Below are 14,124 nucleotides of genomic sequence, written 5' to 3'. Positions count from 1 at the left end.
CAGTAATAAGGAATGAATGTTTTTATTTTTGAAGTCCTTTATTTGTGTCTGTATTATTTTGAAGGTGATAGCCCGGACAAAATTCATTTAGTATATCTTTTAATTTTGGTCTTTTGATTGGCTTAGATAAGAAACCATCCATTCCAACATCTAAACATTCTTTAATGTTACTCTCATCAGCAAAGGCTGTTAGAGCTACTATTGGCTTTGTATACTTTAATTCACTACGGATTAGTTTGGTACTCTCTAAACCATCCATTCTGGGCATTTGGACATCCATAAAAATCAAATCATAATAATTTTTCTTTTTTGGATTAGATATACTTGTAATTTCTTTAACTTTTGTATAGGCTTCCTCACCATCACATGCAAGGTCGATATTAGATAATTTCTCTAATTTTAACATCCGTTTAATAACCTCTTGATTAACATGATTGTCTTCAGTTACCAAAATTCTGATACCTTCATCCTCCTCCTCCTCATCAATTATGATTGACGAATTATTTTGAGTGACGCCTTCTTGAATAATAGTACCGCCACTATTACCTTTTTTCGATAAATCTGATTTACCCTCGTCATTCGTAACATTGTCTTTAGTTGCTGAGTTTGAAAAATCTTTTAGAACTGGAATTTTCATCGTGGATGTAGCAGTACCAGTACTTTGCAAAAATGGTCTATCCAAGGATGGTATACTATTATTATTGCTAGTTGAAGTGCTAATATGACGAATTTTTAGTTCACCACTACTATTTATATCCTTACTATTGTATGCATCCTCCTCAGCTTCATTTACATTTTGTATTTCGCCAACAAAACTACTATTGAGAGATCCCTTGGATTTACGACTTTTTAGGCTACTATTAGCAAGTGTAGTGCCTGGTGATGATGGAATTGCGAATTTAACTTTACGATTCTTTTTACTATAAATATTAAATTCATCGTCAAAAAATTCATTAATATCTTCGTCTTCACCAATAACAATTTCACGAGTTTGAGTTAAAGGTACAGTAAATGTAAATTTACTGCCACTACCCACTTTTGATTCTAAAACCATAGTACCGTTCATCATTGTAGCCAATTGTCTACAGATGGATAAACCTAAACCAGTACCACCGTATTGTCTCGATAAAGCTTGGTCACCTTGGACGAATGGTTCAAAGACTGATTCTTGTAATGCTGGGTGAATACCTGGACCAGTATCTTCTACTTCAATACAGATAACCCATGTTTTAGGTTCTTTAATTTCAACTCCCAACCGCTCTTCATCATGATCTTGTAACCCAGTGATTTTCTTAAATTGATCATTAAATACGGTTTCGTCATAAGAACTAGTACTGGTAGAGAGCAAACTAAGGGTATCATCTCTGGTTCTGTTATGTATGCTGATATCAAATGTAGTGTTACTACTTTGATGATTATTAGAGATAATATCATTTTTCTCGCCAATAAGTTCATTATGTCTTTCTTCGTTATCACAAGAACGAGCTGACCTAGTGGCAATTAATTTTTCAGTATTTAATTTTTGTAATATTTTGGAATAGTTTTCTTCAGGCTCAGTACCAGTTTTAACAAATACTTCTTTATAATCGGCTGCTTTACTTTTTTCTTTATCATATTCACCTAATAAACTCATTCTTACACTAACTTTACCATCAATGGGTGTGAATTTCAAAGCATTTGAAACTAAATTCATCACAATTTGAATGATTCTGTTTGAATCCCCCCACAAGACTAATGTCCTAATTTCGTTAGGTATTAAATAAATCGATAACTTGACATGTTGATCTTTAGCTACTTTACCAAAAATGGATTTAATTTGTAATGCAACATCAGTAATGCAAAAATCTCTCTCTTCTAGTTTTGTTCTCTGTAAAACGTTTTTAGAAAAAGTTAATAATTCTGTTAAAATATGTAATAAAAGTTCTCCAGATCTAAAAATTAATTTTAAGCTGCTTTTAATATTATCGATATCATCTTCTTCCATTGAAATGGCAGTCATACCAAGAATACCGTTCAATGGGGTTCTTAATTCATGGGAAATATTTGCAATAAAAACAGTTTTTGCTTCATTAGCAGCTTCTGCTTCAATCTTTGCAGCCTCTAATTGTTTAGTTCTTGCTCGAACTCTTTCTTCTAACAAAGCATAATGTTGATCTAATGCATCCGACATTGTGTTAAAGGTATCGGTTAATTCAGACAGTTCATCTAAAAAGAGTCTTCTATAGACAGGAACTTTAGTTTCTAAGATAGTACTCATTGGTGGGGGAGGAGTGTTTGATGATTTATGTGATGAGAAGAAAATGCATACAAAATGGAATCTGCTTCCTGTACTGGACGAGTTTGACGATTTTGAAATATCATTAGAGAGATGGGACAATTTCTCAGGATCATGACTCTCATTTGAAGAGTTGCGATGATGATTATTATTATTATGAAGGAAGGTGGGACTAATCGGTATTATTGGACTATCTATACTATATCTTCCAAACTTTAGGGAACCATTTCTGCTTAGTGTTCTATTACTACTCGATCTTAATCCACGACCTTCTGCTATTAATTCAGTTGCTTTTTGTAGTCTAACTATTGGCTTCACAGCCCAATGTGACAATGGGAAAGTAACAAAACAGACAAAAACAGCGATTGCAACTACTGTACCTGCAATAATTCTTGTTAATTTAGTTGAAGGCGATAAAAATACCGATTCCGGCTGACTGACAATAGCTACCCAACTTACTAGATCAAATGAACAAGGAGAATAACCAATTGCTACATCATTATTATAAAAAAACTTAGTTTTCATAATAGAACCTTTCTTTTGATTATTCATTGCATCATATAGGAAGGATCCATTTTGTAATGGATAGTAGATATCAATAATTTTTGGAGTTGCACCGTAAGGAGGGAAGACAAAATGATATTCTGTTAATGATGCTGAATAATCGCTATATTCCCCTGAAACAATAGCAACATTTGATTTTTCCAACGCCGTTGTATCATTATAAACACTCATTAAACTTTCGGCAGACATTATAATTGTAATATATCCATAGACTTTTGAATCTGTTAAAATGATAGAAGGGTTTGCCAAAATTGGCAATGACATTGACATTAAATAAGTTGTACTATTCAGTACAGGGTCCGTCAGCATCCCAGAGGATCCCAGTGATGCTGGTAATGGATCACTTGAAGATAACGGTAATAGTTTCGCAAGAACGTCGTTCGGCACAACATTACCAGTGCCATTATTTGTTGCATTCATTACCAGGTTAAAATTTGCATCATATAGTCTGCTAATAGAGAAGATATCCGAAGAACTTAAAAATTTCTCGACTACAACTTGAGAATCATACCAAACCGAACTACTTTTATTCCCAGCAAAATAGTTAGCCATAGCAGTCTGAAGTGTATCTCTAATAGATAACCAATAACATTGATAATATAGAAAATTTAAAGTTTGATCTACCTGCGAAGATTTTAGTTCGGCAGCAATAGATAGTCGATCTACTCTCATATGTTTATAGTTCACAGTAAAATATATCCCCGTTGGAACTGCTAAAATTATCAATGAAACACATGCGACGAAACAGACTAGCGCAGTCAACTGGGTACGGATTCCAATAGCGAGCGGTGGCCTTAATATTGACCTGAACATTCTGCTAGGCCCCATAATTATATCAGATTATCGTATGATTGAATAAAGTATGCAAACTGGAGGGGTACTGGAATATTAAAATGCTAGTAAGTTTTGAAGATCTAAAAAAAAAGAAGATAGTATCCTGAAAAGGGGAATGAGAATATTTGATTAAGTTTATGCACTGTTGAATAAATTAATTGCTAGTTATTAATAGCAGAATAATTGGTATATATTGATGTGGAACTCGAAGTGAAATACTTAAAGTCGTTATATGGGTATCGAGAAAGTCCTATAAAATAAAGTTTTTAGCATCGAGTAATATATCTTGTATTTTGATTATACAACTTACAGTATATATCGATTTCATCGCATTGTTTTTTTTTTCGTTCTAAATCAACTCCCGCATTACGTAGTGTGTATAATTTGAAAATTGCCGAATTTCCAAAAGAGCTTTGATTTTCTACATTGGCCAATTTTTATTGAATTTGTACATTAATTTCGAAACAAGGTTGCGGAGATTAGGCACAGAAAAGCTCGGAGCACATCAAAATTAAGAAATTAAATCACGTGAAGTGGGGCCTTTTGAAGAAAACGAAATGGTAAGTGATATAACCATGTCATGCTATTGAGGTTATAGATTTTTTTAGCAGATCCTAAAGGGGCAGTAAGGGTACCTCGAGTTTAGAAGAAGCCGACGTTTCATCTATAATCATGACTATTGAGCCTAATTTAGTAGGACTACTCATACGCGAAGCAGGCTACTATTCCATATAAAGAGATACCCATATGTGTCAAAAAGTTTCCATGAATAAGGAAAAGAGTATATGTAATATGTCTTTTGAAGAATAAAAGGTTCATTTATAGAACGTCTATTAATATCTATATACACTGAATATCAACGCTATTTTAGGAGTGGCATAACTATACGATAATATTGTCGATCAAACGAACAGTGGTGTCTGGTTTATCAACATCAGTAACATATACAGCACAACTAATTACCACTTTGTCATGACTCTGTCTGTGTGTGGATGGTTCGATACTATCTAATTCTTGTAATGTATTGTAATCAGCAATAGAGATGTAATCAACCTTTAATTCCTTGGAATCGATAAATTGTTTCCAATATTCCATAATCGAATCTAATAAGACTTGTCTCTTAATACTAACTGCTGACTTCAAGATTAATTTTTCAGCTGAATGTAATCCAGCATAAATGTTTGAAGCATCAGCTTTAGATTTCTCGGATAAGTATTTATTTCTACTACTCAAGGCCAAACCACTCTCACCTCTAACGATTGGCATCATTTTTAGTTTCAAATTACAAAATAATTCTTTCACCATGGTTTCTAAAACGATAAATTGTTGAATATCTTTTTGACCAAAATAAGCAATATCTGGAGCAGTGATATTGAACAATTTTAATACTACTGTAGCAACACCACGAAAAAAGTTTGGTCTTGTCTTACCTTCTAGCATTTCACTGATACCATGAACAGATACAAATGGGCCACGTTGCTGAGTGGTGTCCAATGGAATCCCTTGAGGGTATATCTCGGAAGGTGATGGTGCAAATAATGCATCGACTCCAAGAGATTCAAGTAGTTTAATATCTTCTGGCAATGTACGTGGATATTGATCTAAATCTTCGCTTGGAGCAAACTGAGCTGGGTTAACAAAAACACTTACAAAAGTTTTATCATTATCTTCTTTTGATTGTTTGATTAATGAGGCATGCCCAGCATGTAAACAACCCATAGTTGGAACAAAACCAATAGAGATTTTAGAACGATCACTAAATTCGTTCTTTCTCCATTCAACAAATTCTTTAACTGTATGGAAAACTTTCATATTAGTTCGTGGATAAGCTTTTCTAACGATTGAATATTTAAGATGATAATTCTTAGTCGCCTACTCCATTTGACGAAATGTATTCCTTATAATCAGTGGCATATGTTTATGAATATCGATGTATCTCTATATATATACAATCACGAATATACATGGTGTCACTATGCTGTGGAATATTAATGCTAATTTCTTCATGACTTACCTCCTATTTTCCTGCTCTTTCTTATTTCGTCATCAGCTTTATTTGGGAAAGAAAAAAAAAAATAAAAACATTCTTTCTTTTCGGATCTCTGCGGTTTCATTGGTTATAATAGAAACACTATAATATTTCTAGAATTTCTACAGATACTTACAATTTCAAGATTCTTATATCAAAATTGAAGACTAACATAATTACTGACTTAAGTGAATTGATTAATATATTGGCTAACTGCCATATAATAAACTAATTATAACATGGAGATATTGCTTTTACATTATATAGATCTGAAATTCCTAGCGGCCATGCCGGACATTATCATCCCTACTAGATAGTTATTAAACTCCGACATACCTAAAACTAACTGCTACTTCAATTTATTGAAACTCCCTTAGTCACAGCAATGAGTTAAACTCTTTTTAGCTACAATTCTGATGTTTTTTTTCAATAGAAGATCAAAGTTAACCACTTAGGGTTAACTAATTGAGTTCCAAGGGTTCCAGTAGATAAAGTTAATAATGAATCCCTTTTTTTCCACTAGCTTACTTAAAAATATTTATTTGAATAGAGTATTATTATAAAGGTCCAAAAGATACCGAAAATCTAAACGATACAGTGTAAAAATTATCATATCTTGCTTATTTAATCTGAAAAACAAAGCTTTCAATTCAATAGTCCCAGGGTTATCAGTAATTTTGTTATTATTTTAAGAGTTTTTCAAATTTCGCTAAAACGCGAAAAATGAAAATTGAGAATTCGAAGCCAAACAAAGATCTGTAAAGTATAAACAATGAATGACTTGGATGATACCTATTATAGATTTAATTTTTAGTTATCAAATAATATTATTAAGGTGTCACATATTCTTCTGATGCATACTGAATTATATAAAATTATATGACAATTTTAAAAAAAGTAATACGATTATCATATTATATTATAGATAATCAATAGATTTTACAAACAATAGGTACTGCAAATAACAAACTAAAATAAGCATTAAGGTATAATAATTATCAGATAAATAATATACACTATTTATAAGATGGATAGAGTTACTAAGCCATCCCAAATACCCAAGATCTCGCAGTTTTCTAGTGGCAGATCGGCCACTGATCAAGGCCTAACAAATATGATAAATGATAGTATTGCAAGAAATACTAGCAAAAGTGCTGGGTATACAAAAAATACAAAGAATAGAATGACTTTAGCAGGCACTGGGCCCGTAACTTCATCAAGAAGATCATCGGCAGGGTCAAAGGTCTTGAGAAATTCATTGCCGCCGTTGTCTAACCCGATCACAGCGTCTACATATAATAATTCACTACTTCCACGTACTTCAAATTTTAGAAGCACTAGTAATAATAGTGGAAGTAACAATACTATGTTTTCAAGCTCAACATCTGTAAGAGATCCAAGACCATTACGTGATAAAGAGTTCCAGAATCGTTTAATAGATGAAATTTACGGCTATTTAAAAGAGAATAGATTTGATATTGAAACAACTATGCCAATTTCTTTAAATACTGTTAGACAACCAACTCAAAAAGCATTCGTAACAATTTTTAAATGGCTATATAATAAGATCGATCCAGGCTATCGATTTTCTCCTTCAATTGAAGATGATGTGTACCCTTTATTAAAAATACTACGATACCCTTATATATCATCAATTACTAAATCCCAGATATCAGCTGCAGGTGGTACTGGCTGGTCAAAATTTTTGGGTATGTTACATTGGCTAATTCAGCTCAACAGGTCATTAGGAAACACAATGAATATTATTCATGAGTTAATAGATGAAGACAGTAACCTAGAATCATCTATTATAAACAAAAGTTTAATCAATTTAAATCAATTGGAAGAAAGGCAAGATTCTTATGAAAATTTACTCGAAAATATTTTTACAAATTATATTATCAATTCGTATAAGGAATTTTTAAATGGTAATGATGATGATAAACAATTCGATGAACAATTTGAAAATGATATAAATATATTATTGACTTGTATTCAAAACGATATTAAAAATTTAGAAAGAATTAATTCAGAAAACTCAAAAAATTTTAACGTTCTTGATGAATTAAACAATAAATTACAAAATGAAACAGAAAAAAATATTGCTTTAAAAGATGATGTTAAAAGATTTGAAAAGTATATTTATGGAATGCAAAACCGTAGAGAAGACAATCAATCAAAATTAACGAAAATGCAAAATTCTAAAAATGAGAAAGAGTCAGAAATCAAATTACTAAATGACGAACTCGCCACGCTGGAGACTCAATTACAAGAAAAAGGTTTATCAGCTTCATATATCGATGAAAAATTGAAAGAAATTAAAGTATTAGAAACAAGTATAAATACAAAATCAGAAGAAATGGATAAATTAGTCACATCAATAAAATCCTTAAAAATTGAATCAGATAATATATACACCGTATTTATAGAAACAACTACACAATATACAAATATGCTGAATTCTTTTAACCAATCTCGAATTAGTATCGGTGACGAATTTAATATAGATGAATTTCAATTACCAATAGTAGAAGGGTTTTCTCAACCAGACGGAACCATTGGAGTTACACCAGAAAACCTGTTTAGAGAAGAGGGATACTCTGCTACCATCACAAAAAGTAAACTGAATGGACTATTATCAATTATACAAAATCGAATTACAGTGAAGGAAAAGGAAATTGAGAATCTCAAAATTAAAGTAGAAAATTTGGAAAAAAAAAGAGAAGAAAAGCATATATTAAGCAGAGAATTGGAACTAGAATTATCTCAATTGAAATCTCAATATGAAATTGATAAACAAAACTTTGAAACCGAATTATTGTCACAACAGATTGAAATTGAAAAAATTGAAACTAAAATATTAGATGCTAAACGTTCTATGAATACTCGTAGGAAGGAAGCAGAATATAGTCTACAAGAGCTAGAACAACAACATGAGAACACTATCCATGAATTTGAAGATCGAAGACATGAATTACACCAGCGAGTTATAGAAGTTATCGATTTTGTTTCCAAATTCAAAATGTATGTTCAAAATTCAGTTGATAATTTAGAAAAAATTACATTAGAAGAGCTTCAACGAATCAAAATTAACCAACCAAATACACCCACTACTGAAGGAAACAAATCCCTAATGGACGATAACAATCAGGGCATCACTGATGGCACACCGAATAATTCGAATTCGAATAACTAAAAGGATAGTCTATAAACTATCTTTGGTTGTATTAATAATTAACATTAGTATTATATTATACTTATGTTATACAAAATTGTAACATTACAAAAGTGTATTATATGTATTTATGTATTTAACTACTAATAATATATTAATTTATATTCATTTCTTCCAAACGTTAAATAAATAATTTAATAAAAAAAATGGTGTAAATTCCAATAGTTGCCTTTTTTAGCCTAAATATTGTTTTATGCATGATTTAAAATATAGTACTTAGTCAAAAGACAGAAAAGCAGATTGATTCGTTAAAAACAGATGTTTATTTATCTTATTTTTTTAAATTTTTATAGTACATTTTTCTAATCAATGGATGATGTTCCTTTAGGTCTTTATTTTTATTGGTGCTGTATTCCATGTAGGCCATATCTTCACCACCAGCAAGACCAGCTAAAGAACCTTCGCCTCTTACTGCCTTAGATCTCATCTTTTTATGAGCGTTACCACCACGACCGATACTATTATCCGCATCGTCACCAATTTCAATACCAGCTGCTTCTTCATTCTTTAACAAAACTTCTTGTAGCAATTCTCTACGTTCTCTAGCAGAGGAATACGCTAGATTTGGTAAATTTTCCATACCGTGTAAATGAGTGATAACTTTGAAAGCATAACCTTGATCAACCAAAAAAGCTTGCCTCTTAGTTGAATAATACATTTCTTGGGTATCCTTAGATACTAAAGAATAAAAGAAAGCGTTGAAACCTTCATCATTACGTCTCTTAGCTCTCAAAATTCTACCCAATCTTTGAGCTTCTTGACGACGAGAACCATAATGAGAAGAAATTTGGATCAAACATGTTGCTTCTGGTAAATCAATGGAAGTATCACCAACCTTTGATAAGAAAATAGTGTTAATTTGATCATTATATTGGAAATTTTGTAAAATATTCATACGCTCTTGCTGAGGTGTAGAACCATAAATAAATGGTTTACCTAATTTTAGGGCATACTCCTGTAAAGCATACACATTATCAGAAAACACAATGATTTTATCACCCCTACGTTCATGATATTGTATTAAAAATTGGCATGCTTGGAATTTTGTTGGATTCATAATGTACAGTAACATCCTCTTTCTTGCGTTTTCTCTTAAATATTCTTGATAGAATTCAGCTGTCATTGGACACCAAACTTCAGCACATTGGACGTTAGCAATGTGCCCTTTTTGTGATAATTCCATCCAATTTGCTTCATATAATTTTGGACCAATCAAGAAATTCAAATCACTAATCTTATCATCTTCTCTGACTAAAGTAGCAGTTAACCCTAACTTTGCATGTGCTGCAATAGCAGAAACAACTCTTCTAAACATAGCAGCTGGTACGACATGAACTTCATCCAAAATAATAAACCCCCATTCTCTTCCAGTTAAGAAATCCATAACTTTTTGAGAATCATGAGATCTATTTCTTGTATTAGCTACCATAGAGTAAGTTGATACGACCAAACCAGACTCTGTTTGGAACATTTCTTTGTTATCTGAAGTGAAAACTGCACAATTCTCCGGCTGTAGAGTACACCATTGTAAAAATTGTTGCCTCCATTGCATAACAGACACAGACGATGTGCATAGAACAATAACCGATTTTTTAATGGTACAAGCTGCAGTAATACCGACTAAAGTTTTACCAGCACCACATGGTAAAACAATAATACCTGATCTTGCACGACCATTACCAAACATTTTACTCAATGATTTTTCTTGATAAGGTCTAATCTGAGTAGAAGGTTTCAAATCAATATCCAAATCTGGATTACGATGGTCATTTCTAAAATCGTATTCCTCCAACACCGGATAATCGATTTCTTGACAACGTTTCTTTACAATTTCAACCGCTTCATTGGCAATTTCAAAGGAATGAACAGCATCTAAGTCATCATCATCATCTTCGATATCATTATCACCACCAACTACTGCAGAAAACATAGCTTCAACATCATTTGGATCAATATTTTTTGATTTATTTTGTTGAGTTGGTTTAATGCCATTTTTTTGATACTTTTGTTTTTCTAACTCCTGTAGTTCTAATTGTTTCTGTTGATCGTTATCGATTCTCAATGGACCAATAATTGAATCTCTAAGTAACATTTGCAATATATCAGCTTGTGTAGTCTCAACAAAATATCTGTTATGTTTAATAACTAATTTCACTTTACCATAGGAAACAGTAGCACCTTTAATAAAATTAATAATTGATGGTGCTACCGGCACCTTTGAGAGTCTATCTAAAACAGAGATAATATCATCTGTTTCTAAACCAACAGACACTGCCGCATATAATGAATAGGCAGTAATTTTATATTCATGTATATGAGAAGGTCTACTTACTGGTTCAGCAATGGTTACCAAGAAATCTTGAGCTTGTTCAGCTAATGGTGAGAAACTTTCTAAAATAACTCTACCATCATTTGGGCAAATCCAAATAGGCCTTGATGAATGATCCGGTCTTAATTTTAAATAACTGAAATCGTAATTTCTAAATATTCCTGAAACAGAATCTGGTTTAAAATCGGCAGGCACGTTTAAACTATTACCATCTGCTGACAAGAAAGCTTTATCCTTTTCATTCACTTGATTTAAGCTATTTGATTTTGAGTTTTTACTACTTTTTTTTGGCCTTCTAGTCTTAAATGTAGAAGCAGATGAAGAAACAGATGTTGATGCAAATTCCCTATTACTATCGTCTACTTGTTGAATTACTGCATCATCTTCATAGGTGGATGCGTTATCATCTGTAGCAGCTGAGTCTTCATCATCTGAAAAGAAGGCTGCTGGCATAGAGGGAAAACTCTTTGATTTTGGATCAGTAACGTCAGTCATGATATCTATTATATGTTTGTCTATGGATATTGTTTTTTTGTGTATTTTTTGGATAGTATTCGATAAGGTTGATACTTAAATGAAAATTTACTAATTCTAATTTATTTTGAAATTTTTTATTTTTTTTTAAAATCAGATTTACTATTGAATATATTGATTACTAATATTTGTTATGCAGAAAAAAAAAAAGCGATTAGGGTATTTATAATGTTTGTGTATTTTTTTGATATTCTTTATTCTATTAGAGATGATTTAATTATTAGGGAAATGATTTATTAATTATATGATGGATAAAGGTTGGAAATAAGTAAAAGAAAGATTTAATTTGAAATAAAATATATGTAAATGCAGATAAAAAAAACTAAAGTCTAAGGAAAGTCTCTAAAGGAAAAATATTTTATTAATATGACATAAAACAACGATATGAGAGTAAATGTATTAGTTATATCAATTAGAAATAACCCACTCCCTTGAATATGCTTGTTATGTTACAGCTCCTTTAATAATCTTATATTTTTTTTTAAAATACTATTGAAGATAATCCTTTTCACAAATTCTTAAAAAGTGGATTGGCTATAAATCATTTCCGCGATGAATTTCAGATTTTGAATAATTTATTTCAAGAAATTTCGAATTTTTCGGAATATTCAGGAACAAACGATTATTAAATCTATGTAGAAAAACTGCAATACAATAAATAAATGTCTATAATATATTTTAACTCAATCATAATCAAATATTTTATAGTATTATAAACTAGCTATTTTAGAATTTAAAATTTAAAATTTAGAAAATTGATAAATTCAATCCTCACTAACTTTTTCTTTAAAAAAAGTATAGGCAAGTATGTACAGATAAATTTCCATTGTAAAATATTAGTATTTTAAGGATATAAAAACTGTACGAATATATTTATATTAAATAAATGAATGAATCGGCTAGAGGTTCATTTGTTATAAAACAATATTAGTTATTTAGTATATCAGAGTTACAATTTAGAACCTCTTTCTCTAATCCTTAATTTTACAAATTGATCAAAACTATCTAAAAAGAGTTTTTGTCTTTCCTCTACTGTCAATATTTTCGATCTTTTATTGAATTCATTGTGATTCAAATGTTCTACATGTAGTGTTAAATTTTCTAATATTATTTCAATAATTTTATCTGGTTTTTCTAAATTGATTAAATGATTACCATCTGGAATGAAGTATTCTTTGTAATTTTTCAAGTTCTTAGACAATGCAATTTGATTTTCAACGGGACACCAATCTGATTTTTCTCCAAATATTGATATAATTGGATTATTGATAAATTGTAGATTATTAAGCAGCCATGGGGAAGCGGGCTTATTTGTTAAATAGCATAAGAGGTTTTGATAAAAATTCATTTTCGTCGTTACTTGTAAAGTTGGACTTTTATCTTCAACTCTACCTCCATCTGTTTTTTGGTCGAGAGTTACTTTTAGCTCGTATTTTTTAATGCTATTTAAAATATCTTGATTTGTATTTTTATTATAAAACGAAGAGTAATTTAGAAAATCATTAAATTCATCAATTGAACTAAAGTTACTTTTAATCTTTTTTGAAATGGCCTTCACAAAGTTACTTGATACAATCGTAATATTTGAATCAGGAATAAAAGTGTGAGTAATTAAAACAGGTTCAATGATAAAAGTCAAATCAATAAGAGTATTATTTGGTAAATGGGCATTTGCCGATAGAGATTGGAAACCACCCATTGAATGACCAATTAAAATATTTAAAGTATTTGAATCCGTAGAGTTTTTATATAACTCTAATTCCATAATTTTAATAATATCTCTTGCACCATCATTCCAATTATAGTTTGGTCCTAATTTATACTTATTCAGTTGATATGATTCGCCATGGTTAACTTGGTCTATTGAGATAATCTTATTTATATGAAACTCTCTCTGTGAACTATTTGGTTTGGCTTCAATTAGTTCAGTGAGCTTGTAAATATAGTAATCCCAAATTGATCTTGACATACCAGAGCCGTGACAAAAAACTAAATTGAAGTTAATTTGGTGAGATAATTTTATTTGGGATTTATATTTAAAATCAAATACTTCATAGACGATTTTCAATTTATCGAATTTATTGAGAGTAGAATCTATTTCTAATCTAGGCCATTTAGCGTTAATAATTTTAATTTCTCGACTATAATTTTCATTAATATATTTTTCCATTATGATCTTAAATGATAATTTTTTTCTATTTTTCGAATAATATTTTTAATTATTTGAATTATTTTTTATTTTTATATTTTTGATTTGATTCATTGGTATTTTTTTTGTGTGATAATTATGATTTATAAATACCTAAAGTGGGGTATGAAATAGA

At 30.7% G+C, this 14,124-nt stretch overlaps 5 protein-coding genes across 5 annotated transcripts; 1 reads left to right on the top strand and 4 right to left on the bottom strand.

The window, feature by feature from the left end:
• Positions 1 to 22: 22 nt before the first annotated feature.
• Positions 23 to 3,667, bottom strand: SLN1 (histidine kinase; the record flags this gene model as incomplete). Its single annotated transcript, XM_004182297.1, has 1 exon — positions 23 to 3,667. The coding sequence occupies one exon, from the start codon at positions 3,665 to 3,667 to the stop codon at positions 23 to 25; it is 3,645 nt and encodes a 1,214-aa protein (XP_004182345.1).
• Positions 3,668 to 4,555: 888 nt separating this feature from the next.
• On the bottom strand, positions 4,556 to 5,485 carry PAN6 (pantoate--beta-alanine ligase PAN6; the record flags this gene model as incomplete). The annotated part of the gene is made up of 1 exon (XM_004182296.1): positions 4,556 to 5,485. One exon carries the CDS (start codon positions 5,483 to 5,485, stop codon positions 4,556 to 4,558), a length of 930 nt encoding a protein of 309 aa, XP_004182344.1.
• Positions 5,486 to 6,729: 1,244 nt separating this feature from the next.
• Positions 6,730 to 8,898, top strand: NDC80 (kinetochore-associated Ndc80 complex subunit NDC80; the record flags this gene model as incomplete). Its single annotated transcript, XM_004182295.1, has 1 exon — positions 6,730 to 8,898. The coding sequence occupies one exon, from the start codon at positions 6,730 to 6,732 to the stop codon at positions 8,896 to 8,898; it is 2,169 nt and encodes a 722-aa protein (XP_004182343.1).
• A 310-nt stretch (positions 8,899 to 9,208) lies between these two features.
• SSL2 (TFIIH/NER complex ATPase/helicase subunit SSL2) lies at positions 9,209 to 11,761 on the bottom strand (the record flags this gene model as incomplete). Its single annotated transcript, XM_004182294.1, has 1 exon — positions 9,209 to 11,761. One exon carries the CDS (start codon positions 11,759 to 11,761, stop codon positions 9,209 to 9,211), a length of 2,553 nt encoding a protein of 850 aa, XP_004182342.1.
• Positions 11,762 to 12,749: 988 nt separating this feature from the next.
• LPX1 (triglyceride lipase) lies at positions 12,750 to 13,970 on the bottom strand (the record flags this gene model as incomplete). Its single annotated transcript, XM_004182293.1, has 1 exon — positions 12,750 to 13,970. The coding sequence occupies one exon, from the start codon at positions 13,968 to 13,970 to the stop codon at positions 12,750 to 12,752; it is 1,221 nt and encodes a 406-aa protein (XP_004182341.1).
• Between the last annotated feature and the right edge of the window lie 154 nt (positions 13,971 to 14,124).

Source organism: Henningerozyma blattae, chromosome 9, assembly GCF_000315915.1.
Source record: "Henningerozyma blattae CBS 6284 chromosome 9, complete genome".
Taxonomy (NCBI): Eukaryota; Fungi; Ascomycota; class Saccharomycetes; order Saccharomycetales; family Saccharomycetaceae; genus Henningerozyma; species Henningerozyma blattae.
Note: the sequence above shows the minus strand (reverse complement) of the source record. Positions and strands in the feature narration are given on the sequence as shown.